We start from the raw sequence: 11,279 nt of genomic DNA on the forward strand, positions 1-11,279 counted from the left end.
GCTATGTCAACACTGAGGGCCTTGAACTGGCGCGGTCGACTCGAATCTGGGTTAAACCGTGTTCGTATGCGCAGCTGTGCAGTTGTGACATTGTAGGTTTTTGTCAATGATACGTGCCGTGTGGCTCCCGGCACCAATACAAAAAAGAATAGGACCACTCCTCATCTCTTTCCCATGGATGTCGTAAAAGGCGACTAAGGGATAGGATTACAAACTTAGAGTTCTTTTTTAGGCGATGGGCTAGCAATCTGTCACTAGCTGTTGAATCTCAATTCTATCGTTAAGCCAAACAGCTGAACGTGGCCATTCAGTCTTTTCAACACTGTTGGCTCTGTCTACCCCGCAAGGGATATAGACGTGAACATATGTATGTATGTATACAAGGAGAAATAATGTAACGCAAGATACCTACTAGTTCAGATTTCTTATTCTTGACTAGTATTACTACGCCCGCGACTCCACCCGCGTAGTATTAAAAATTACGCACGTTTATCGTTAACTCGTCTTGTTATTATGTTAAATCCTTACTTTGATAACCTGATAAATGATATGTATAGGCGTACCAAATTTCATTTGCATCGCTCCAGCGGTTTAGCTGTAAAAGTGGAACAAAAAGTCAGACTTTTTCATTTAAAATATTAGTTAGGGAAGTTCCTAAGGGATTTCCTTATCGTCAAAGTCTTCAACATCTCTATAAAGATGGACCCAGCCTCCCCACAGCTATAGTTAGGTCGCGGCTGGCTGTGACCTGATTACCTAGATCACAGGCCTTGCAAGTCCTGTTTGTTTACCTGGTAATATTTCTCACTTTTCAGGCACTAGCCTGTAAATTACTTTTAACAGTTAATCTAAATAATAAGGTGTGCCGTGTGGTTCCCGGCACCGATACAAAAAAGAATAGGACCATTCCATCACTTTCCCATGGATGTCGTAAAAGGCGACTAAGGATTGGCTTACAAACTTGGAATTCTTTTTTTGGCGATGCACTAGCAATCTGTCACTTTTTGAATCTCAATTCTATCATTAAGCCAAATAACTGAACGTGGCCATTCAGTCTTTCCAAGACTGCTGGCTCTGTCTACCCCGCAAGGGATATAGACATTACCATATGTAATACTTTACTAAAAGTTCTTATCCTATCCATAACCTATACATATATCTTATCCATAACGGGGAAGACATTTTTTTAATGAGAATTGAAATGAAGGAGCTTTTGAGTAAAAAAAATTAAAGCTATAATACCGAAAAAATAATACGATAAGAATTCCAACTCGAAAAAATTTTGTTCTTTTGTTCGCTTTTTTTTTTCATTTATTTCCATTACTCAAATTTAAATTATCTTAATGAAATATCAAAATAGAATAATACCAAGTTTTAACAATAATACCGTCTTAAAACTTAATTTCAACGGTGGCACATTGGAATTTCATGGCCTCAATGATTAGTTATACAAAGTTTCTCATAGTGGAAATTGCTGTGGAGGCAATGAGAGGAAATTGAGTGATGATATCGACTGCGAGTGTTGCCAGCGCCGGAACAACTCGGTCTTGGCAGATGGTCAATATTAAGTGCCAATTCAATTGGTACCAAACATTGAAATTCTGATTTATGTGTTATGACGTCAGTTTAAAGGCAGTCAGAGTTATTTCACTGATGTTAAGTTTATTCTTCTTTCTCAAAAATCATAGGTACATTATACACCTTAATTGGTTTATTTTTTGAACAAACAGTAAAAAGGTAAGATATCAAACAAACTAAATGAAATAGTTACATTTATAACGAGGTTGTTATGTACGTACACTTAATATTTAATTTTACAATATTTCCTTTGATATGATTAAAGTTTTTTTTTAAACTGTATAAATCAAACATGTCTTGTCTAAACATAAACCACCTTCTAATATGTACAATAATAAATTAATAGAAAACCGTATGATATTGGTTTATTTTCATTAAATAAAAAATAAATAAAAAAGTATATTTATTCTTTAATTTGAAGTATTATTATTTTTAAACGTGACCAATTCTTTCGTCTCAACAGTCAACAATTTCTTGAAGAGTCTTATTTTTTGTTTCAGGCATGAAAAAGTATAACAAAATCAAAATTATCAATGATCCAATTGCGTAAAATAAAAAAGTGCCGTGCATTCCACAGTTCTCAAATATATATGGTGCCAGTTTTACCAAAGTACTAACTGTTAGTTTAGAACCTAAAGCGTTCAAACACAAAGATGTATTTCTAGCTTTCAATGGTAACAGTTCGGCAGATATAGAAGTAGACATTATTATTGGCCCACAACATACTGCTAATGAATATGCTGAAAGTAATGCCAATGAAATATAACTATTCTCAATAAGTATATCTAATTTTACCAAATACAAATATAACGCAATGACACACATAAATAAAATAGCACAAGAAGTTGATAAGAATAGTAATATTCTGCGTTTAAAAATTCTAGTTAAAACACATCCAACGTACATACTGAAAACTGTCACGCCATCTAAAATTAGCATTCCTCTATAAGCTGCGTCTACACCAGATATTTGTTTGAAAACATCAATAGCAAAAACACTACAGATAAACTTTCCACATATGTAATACAATTCCATTACTAGTAACCCTATCAATAGTGGTTTGTATATTTGTTTAGCAAATAAAGATTTTTGAATTGATAATACGTATTTCTTAACTTGATTTTCGTTATTTTTTGGTCTGCGCAAGCGTTCCTTTTGCGCTTTTATCAAATTTTTGAGCTCATCTTGAGATTGATGATCGGCTCCTTTTAACCAATATAATATTTGAGCACATTCGTCAAAACGACCTTGTTTAACTAACCAATATGGCGACTCACACCAAAAGCATATTGTTATCAAATTATATGCCATGCAGAGTAGACCTACAACCCCTACATTTTTCCAATGCAAAAAGGTACCAATGGCATTCGCCACCCAAATCCCCCAGAAGAATGTTGCTGATTTGATGGTCAAAAATAGTCCTCTATATTTCGGTGACGTATATTCTGTAAGGACTAAAAATGATAATGTAACATTTGACGCGATAAGAGGTCCGAGTAATATTTCACTTATTAAAACTTGGATTATACTTTGACTTGTAATAAAGACGATTAGGCTTGTCGTTGCGGTCAATATGACAAATACGAAAGGTTTTTTACAGCCGTAGAAGTGAATAGTTATTGGTAAAATAATCACCCATGGAGTAGCAGAGTAGCCAAAAGCAGCAGCTAAAAAGAACAAAAAATATAATGTTGAGTACTACTAATAACGACAAAATTGGAAACCCAAAAATTTTTACTTTAAAACATACGATTTGTGACACTCCAGATGAGAAAATGGGAACATTTAATGGACTAAATTGTGCCCTAATGCTGGTCAAAGGCCTCTCCTTCCCTCTTTACGAATTTTATTTAGCACCACAGACTAGCAACCTGTCACTATTTGAATCCCAATTCTATCATTAAGCCAAACAGCTGAACGTGGCCTATCAGTCTTTTCAAGACTGTTGGCTCTGTCTACCCCGCTAGGGATATAGACGTGACCATATGTATGTATGTATGTATACTTAAATAACCAAGATGCCATTTCTTTGCTGATTGCATCTGTAGAATTAGCTTCTTGTCTAACGTAAGGTACAAGGACTGTTGGAGTTCCCACAAACAAACCGTATGTGAAGTAACATGTCCATATTCCGGTCGTAATGAGAAGCTGAAATATATTTAGCTAAACAATAACAGATTTTCTATTTGTTTATATTTTTGTATGAAATGTCTCACTGAAACTTCCATTTTACAATTTTTCCAAAATAATCTTGCCCATTTTTCGTCTATTTTGAGGTAAATTCTGAGGGCACAGCTCTTGGTCTATCTTCAAAAAAAGCATTTCTTTTTCAATGCTTCTGTTGATATAAAAATCTTTAATTTACTCTACAATGATGTTTAAAACAACAAAAAGTAGCATACGCACTTGACGAATAAAAGGTTTCCAACCTGTTTCAACACCTCGGCCAACATCGCACGGCATTTGTTCGTAATTATTAATTTTGTTTTGTTCATTTACATCCTCCATGATACAAACAAACATTATAACTACTTAACATTTTATTTATTTTTTTACCAAGCACGAGCAACTCGTGACATAATAAAAAAAGTGAAAATAAAAACCGGTTAAGCACAATTCGCTCGCACGCGTAGAACTCCGTACAATCTGTAACAAAATATACATACATACATATAATCACGTCTATATCCCTTGCGGGGTAGACAGAACCAACAGTCTTGTAAAGACTGATAGGCCGCGTTCAGCTGTTTGGCTTTAAGATAGAATCGAGATTAAAATAGTGACAGGTTGCTAGCCCATCGCCTAAAAAAGAATACCAAGTTTGTAAGCCTATCCCTTATCCCTTAGTCGCCTTTTACGACATCCATGGGAAAGAGATGGAGTGGTCCTATTCTTATTAACAAAATATGGACGCAAAAATACCGTTTGTTATTTCAAGTCAGTTTCAGAGCCTCCCTGAATTAATTATGTTTTATTTTTAGGTAACTGATATCATAACAGCAAAAGATACATACGTATGGTCACGCCTATATCCCTTGCGGGGTAGACAGAGCCAACAGTCTTGAATAGAAAACGGCAAAAGATTATCTTCTTTTTATGGTCTATCCATCACGGTTCATAAGTTACAGCCGTATAACAGACAGACAGGTATACATATATACAACGAGAGTCACTGGAGAGCGTCGGTGTGTCTATTCTATTCTAAGTTTAATTAATATTGTGAAGTTGACGTTGTTGAAGAAAATGCTGCAGTGCAGTTTGTTACCGCTTCTTCTGCACTGACGCCTTGGAAGCGGCAGTAAACTGAGTTTTTAAGTAATTTATTTGACGTCAACCAATGTTGTTAAATCATACGTTTTGACAATTATTAAGCGACAAAAGTACCCGAAACCGCCGAGCTTGCATGAAGAGAGTTATGAATGTGGATGAAGCAAAGGAAGTATGCAGGGATCGTGGCAAGTGGAAAGAGGTATCTAGTCTCTGCCTACCCCTCCGGGAAAGAGGCATGATTTTATATATGTATGTATTAAGCGATATATAGTATCCTATAGTAATGAATAAAAATTTTGAATTTTGAATTTTTTTTGGTGGTTGAATCGGTTAGATGTCCGCTTAGAATGCATGATGCGCAGAAAGACACAGGTTCGAATCCCACAACGGCCATGTGCCAATGACTATTTTCGAATCTTATGTACATTAGTTTCGATACTAACCTATGCTTTTACGGTGAGGAGAAACATCGCGAGGAAACCTGCACTGCACATTCAGGCATCTGGATATGAAATCATGATCGATCGGGATTCGCTTCGTGTAAAAATCCGACTCACCCAATCCAGGATCCATGGTCAAAGGCATACCCCGGGCTCCTCTCCAGAGTGGTGAGGATGAAACTGGGACTAAATCCAGGAGGAAGAAGAAGACAAACCGACAATGAAGTTGAAGGGTCCGGTGTAACCTTTGAGCATGGAACCCTAAGAACTGTTACGTAGTAAAACTACGTTATTTACGTCAAAGAAACTGTTTAAAGATATTATGGGCAACTTTGAAATTGTAGAATAAGATTTCTGCTTACTTTTCGAAGGTTCTGTATGTTGATGTAAAATTTATAATGTTTTAGTTCATTATTAAGACCGCACCATGGAAGGTACCAGTTACCATACATAAACAGGTGCCGTGTGGTTCCCGGCACCATTAGAAAAGATAGAATAGGACCGCTCCATCTCGTTCCTATGGATGTCGTAAAAGGCGACTAAGGGACATATCCCTTAGTCACCTTTTACGCTAGCTATTCTATGCTAGCCCATAGGCTAGCAACCTGTCACTATTTGAATCTCAATTCTATCATCAAGGAAAAAAGCTGAACGGGGCCTATCAGTCTTTTCAAGACTGTTGGCTCTGTCTACCCCGTAAGGCATATATATACGTGACTATATGTATGTATATACCATAAATAATGTCTGGACCTTTCACAAAATATCAGTGATAAGATCGATCTTTAGAATAGAATAGAATAGATTTATTTTCAAAATTGGATACAAGGTATCACTTATTGACGTCACATAACTTAAATCTAATTATAACTACTACCGCTTCCAAAGCGCATGTGTAGAAGAAGCGGCGGAACAAACTACACTGCAGCATTTTCATATTTCTTTATTATGAGAACCCAAAAAAGTAAGGTTTCACGTGATAGTAACAATGTTAACAGTTTACTATTAGAAACGAAAGTAAATTTAAATATATTGTTTGTTGTCGTACGTTTGTCCAAATTGCGAGGTTTTTTATCAACAAAATCATGATTATAATTAGCTGTGTTTTTTCCTGTACATATTTAAGGAAATTGTGGAATTTTACTACACCAGAAAGTTATTTAAAACATTATTTTTTCATTAATAAATAAACACCTCAATTTTAACTTCCTTCGCCTAGTAGTTTAGCTACATCATATCTTTTTTATTTATACCTTCTCATTAATATTTATTAACATTCAATGAATAATATTAAAAAAGGATATAAAAAAATAAATTAAAACCAGAGAGATGAATAATACGAGTAGCAGAGTAACGTGCAATGTGAAATTTATTTTTTGAAATTTTTATTTCTAAGATATTTCTTATTTATATATTTTTAAGAAATAAATGGCGTTATTCACATATAGACAGAGTTATATATTAACATTTTAAGTTTTGAGTTTTTTATATGACTTTATTATTGTGTCACGATTACAGTCATATATAAAACTCTTTTTTTCACCTTGACAGCATTTTATCAATGGATAATTTTGTTACTTAATACATTAAGAGTGGTACAAAATGATGATCCCGTTCATGATCGTGCCAAAAGTCCTTATCAACAAGTGCTGGGACTTTTCTTGTTGCAAAATATCAAGTTACAAGGTAACTATATCTTACATACATACATACATAAAATCACGCCTCTTTCCCGGAGGGGTAGGCAGAGACTACCTCTTTCCACTTGCCACGATCCCTGCATACTTCCTTTGCTTCATCCACATTCATAACTCTCTTCATGCAAGCTTAACTATATCTTTAGTATACAAAATTAGAAAATAATTTATTTATTCATTCGTTCATATATTCATGTAAAAATCCATTACGAGGTAGACAGAGCCGGCAATCTAGAAAGATTTATATGCCAACTGCTAGGTCTAATGACAGAGTTATATGAATTAATTTATTTATTTATGTGTTCTTTTTCTACGCTGTCAATGTTCTTTAGTTCTTTGGTTTCTCTATTTCTTGCAACAGCATCACCAATAACTACATCCATGATTTGTTGTAAAGTCCTATCTTTAGTTTCAGGTAAATATAAATATAAAATATACAAACATACAGATGATGCTATACCGTAAAATAAAAAAGTGCCATGCATTCCCCAACAGTCAAATATATAAGGAGCTAACTTGACCATCAGAGTCATCAATGATTTAGCACCTATCGCAGACAAACATACAGATGTACTTCTTGCTTTTAGTGGTATCAATTCAGCAGAGATACTTGTTGATAAAATCAATGGGCCACAACATATTGAGAGTGAAAACGCACTTAATAATGCCAATGATACATAACTATTTTCGATTAAAACATCTAGCTTAATTAAGAACATATACAATGATATAATAAATAAAAATAAAATACCAATTGAAGTTGCTACGAAGAGTAAAGTTCTTCTTCTTACTACTTTTGATAATGCACTGCCCATATATGTACATAGCAAAAACAGTGATACCATCTAAAATCAGCATGCCTTTATACGCAAACTTTTCTCCGGATATTTTTTTAAAAATATCTATAGAATAAAGACTACACACAAATTTTCCTGACACATAATATAGAGCCAAAACTGTAAAATTTATAAATAATGGCTTATATATCTCCTTTAAAAATATAGTCTTGAAAACAACATTCACATTTCTGAACGAAAATTCTTCGTTAAGATTATGTTTTTTTAATCGGGCTTTCTGTTCTGTAATCATATTTCTCAGTTCTTGTCTTGATTCTTTGTTGTTTCCTTTAAGCCAATAAATAATGTGCAGATTCACATTCTTCAAATTTTCCTCTTCTTGCCAACCATACTGGAGATTCACACCAAAAACATACCGTTATGATATTGTACAACATCAACACAAGAGATACAATCCCAATATTTTTCCAGTGAAAAAAAGGTGCCAATTGCATTTGCCACCCAAATCCCCCAAAAGAATGACGCTGATTTGAAAGTTAAAAATAATCCTCTATATTTTGGTGATGTATATTCAGTTATAACTAACAAACCGACTGTTAGATTTGATGCCACTATAGGTCCTTGTAATATTTCACTTATTAGAACTTGCTTCACAGTTTTACTAGATAGAAATACGATGACACCAATAATAGTATTTAGAGATATAAATATGTAAGGCCTTTTTCTACCGTAAATTTTAACGATGATTGGAAGTGCGACTGTCCAAGGTATTGATGAACATCCAAAGGTAGCAGCTGAAATAACAAAACGATAAATTTAGGCTGTTTACAAAAGTGGCCACAAGGTCACATAGTTCTGGTATAGTTGAACTTAGGTTGATACTCTTTAGTGAAATATTTTTATATGGCCTAAAGACATAATTCGTGTAAACAAAATATGAATTTATAGTTTCGGATCATTCAAATCAATCCACACATAAAGAGAAAAGATTTGCATTTTTGTATGTTTGTAACGAATAAACTCAAAAACTACTGAACTGATTTTCACGAATTATACATATCAATAATGTATATTTTTTGCTCCAGAATCTTGGACATATGTAGATGGTAGCAAGCAACGATGAACTATAATGGCTAATATGTATTTCTTGAATAAAGAAGGATTATAAATATGAATTGTCTCCAACGTGTTACAAGCTAGCAGAAGAATTTGAATGTCCTTACATAACCAAGATGCCATATTTTTACTGACTGCTTCAGTTGAATTGGCCTCCCTACGTACATATGGTACTAGAACTGTAGGAGTTCCCAAGAACATCCCATATGTAAAGTAACATGTCCACATTCCGCTACTGACAAGCATCTAAAATTAAAAGAAAAATAAAGATATTCCAACGTCTGATAAACACAACATAATCAAAAATGATATTCCAGATTTTTTTAAATTTATTATTAAGCACAGCAAATTATTGATAAAAATAAAAATAAAAAATGTGTGCACAAATAGAAATGATCCAGTTTATAATTCTAAAACAGGCGTGCCTAAGTGCAAGAATATTTACAAAACTATAAATACATTAAATTCACTCTCTAAAGAATTGTTTGGTATAGTCTCTTACCGTCAATATGTATTCACTTGGTTTTTTTTAATTTATTTGTTTTTGACATTTAATTATAATCAAAGTATAACTAAGGTAGGTATGGGTTCAAATTTTTTTTTTCAAAATTCCTACCTTGCTTCTTTTGGTAAATGTAGTAAAGTATCTAATGAAACTAATTTAATGAGCTGAGTAAGTGAAAAAAAAACTCAATAATTTATTTAGTGAAAATGATTCCTAAGGTAATAAGGGATAGGGATAGGTTACTTAGTCGACTTTTACGACATCGGTGGGTAAGATATGGAGTGGCCCTATTCTTAATTACCGAAAACAACACGGCATCTGTGTCTCAATTCCATCATCAGTCTATTGAAGACTGTTGGCTCTGTCTACTCAGCAGGGGATATAGTCGAGACTATATATATGTATATGTGAAAAAGATTTACCTGTCTTAAAAAGGGCTTCCAATCCCGTCCTGGCTTATCACTATCATCATCACCATCACAACTGACGGCCTCATAGCTACGAGCAAGTGTTTCCATAATGAGATGTATGTAGCAAATAAATTAATTTACAAAATCAAACTGCGCATTGACACAGTCAGTAATTTTATGGTAGGTATAGTCAAACTTGTGTTTAGCTCATCTGGTATGTGACGTTAGTTGCCAGTTTTCGGCCTTCATTTGTTAATTTGAAGGAAATTGTTTTAATTGGAACACACGATAAGAATTTGATATTTGTATTGCGTGCGTATTTTATCCTAAGTAACTTTATTTTCAATAAACTAACTACCTAATTGTGTAGCGGTTCTAAATTAACCGCTTTGGTTGCTTTTATTTTCAATTCATTTCTATATATAACTAGCTGACCCGAAAAACTTTGTTTTACCATATAAATAATATTAAATGACGATTGATCAGTTATCGACCGGCGATGAAAAATGATTAAATTACTAAAATGGCTATTGAAAAATAGAGGTTGGTGATAAAAGGGTGCAAATTCAGGGTTTTTTGTATTTTTAAAACGACATAATATCTAAAAAAAAGAAATTGAAAAAATGTCTAAAATTTAAAAAAAAATAATGTGGACAACCCTTCTCACTAAGGGGTATGAAAAATAGATGTTGGCCGATTCTCAGACCTACTCAATGTGCTCACAAAATTTCATGAGAATCGGTCAAGCCGTTTCGGAAGAGCACGGGAACGAACATCGTGACACGAGAATTTTATTTATAAGATTTATTATAATGTGTGTGTTTGTGCTTTTATTTGTAGCTAAAATTAAACGACCTCCATACGTAACCTCAAATCAAGCGTACTCACCTCACACATGTATATTCTATGATTCCAGGAATCGTGTGGGCATACACGTTTCCTGAAATCAAGCGTCCCACTATAAGTTTACCGACATACCTGTTCCAATCATCAGACTAAGAAGGTGTCCGATCCGTTTCCGATCCAGTTCCGATGTCGGAGACGGCAATCCATCACGGCTTTTTGGGACGAAGCGCGAATTAAAAGGGAGGTCGACGTCCTGCGTTCGGGAGACGCGCAATGTAAGAGTGAATCACGGTCGGATATTGTGCTCTAACTGATAGTGTTTTGGGTAATGTCAGTGGATGATATATTAAATCTTAGGTACTCTGTTCTAGCTTGTAAATTTTTATGTTCTTTATTATAATTTTTTGAAGTTACATGAGTAAGCTAGCGTGAATTGAAAAATGCCTTTAAAGTCTGTTTCTGTCTGATTTTATTTCTTAAAGCACCACCATCTCATACGAGTACGAAATACACACATAAAATTACGCCTTTTTCCCGAAGGGGTAGGCAGAGACTACATCTTTCCACTTGCCACGATCCCTGCATGTTTCTTTCGCTTCTTCCACATTCATAACTCTCTT

At 34.2% G+C, this 11,279-nt stretch overlaps 1 protein-coding gene across 1 annotated transcript; it reads right to left on the reverse strand.

The window, feature by feature from the left end:
- Positions 1-2,306: 2,306 nt before the first annotated feature.
- On the reverse strand, positions 2,307-9,921 carry LOC132902187 (facilitated trehalose transporter Tret1-like). The gene is made up of 5 exons (XM_060946285.1): positions 9,826-9,921; positions 9,011-9,144; positions 8,199-8,443; positions 2,683-3,032; positions 2,307-2,318 (listed from the first exon to the last, which is right to left on the reverse strand). The coding sequence occupies exons 1-5, from the start codon at positions 9,919-9,921 to the stop codon at positions 2,307-2,309; spliced, it is 837 nt and encodes a 278-aa protein (XP_060802268.1).
- Positions 9,922-11,279: the final 1,358 nt, after the last annotated feature.

This window comes from Amyelois transitella, chromosome 10 (genome assembly GCF_032362555.1).
Source record: "Amyelois transitella isolate CPQ chromosome 10, ilAmyTran1.1, whole genome shotgun sequence".
NCBI lineage: Eukaryota > Metazoa > Arthropoda > Insecta > Lepidoptera > Pyralidae > Amyelois > Amyelois transitella.

Excerpts from the sequence above, each read along its gene's own strand:
- LOC132902187 (XM_060946285.1), bottom strand. The coding sequence starts at position 9,921 with ATGGAAACACTTGCTCGTAGCTATGAGGCCGTCAGTTGTGATGGTGAT. Across the intron at positions 9,145-9,825 it reads GGAAGCCCTTTTTAAGACAG|ATGCTTGTCAGTAGCGGAAT; the intron begins GTAAATCTTTTT and ends TTTTAATTTTAG. Across the intron at positions 3,033-8,198 it reads TGTTGTACAATATCATAACG|TCCTTACAGAATATACGTCA; the intron begins GTATGTTTTTGG and ends TATCATTTTTAG.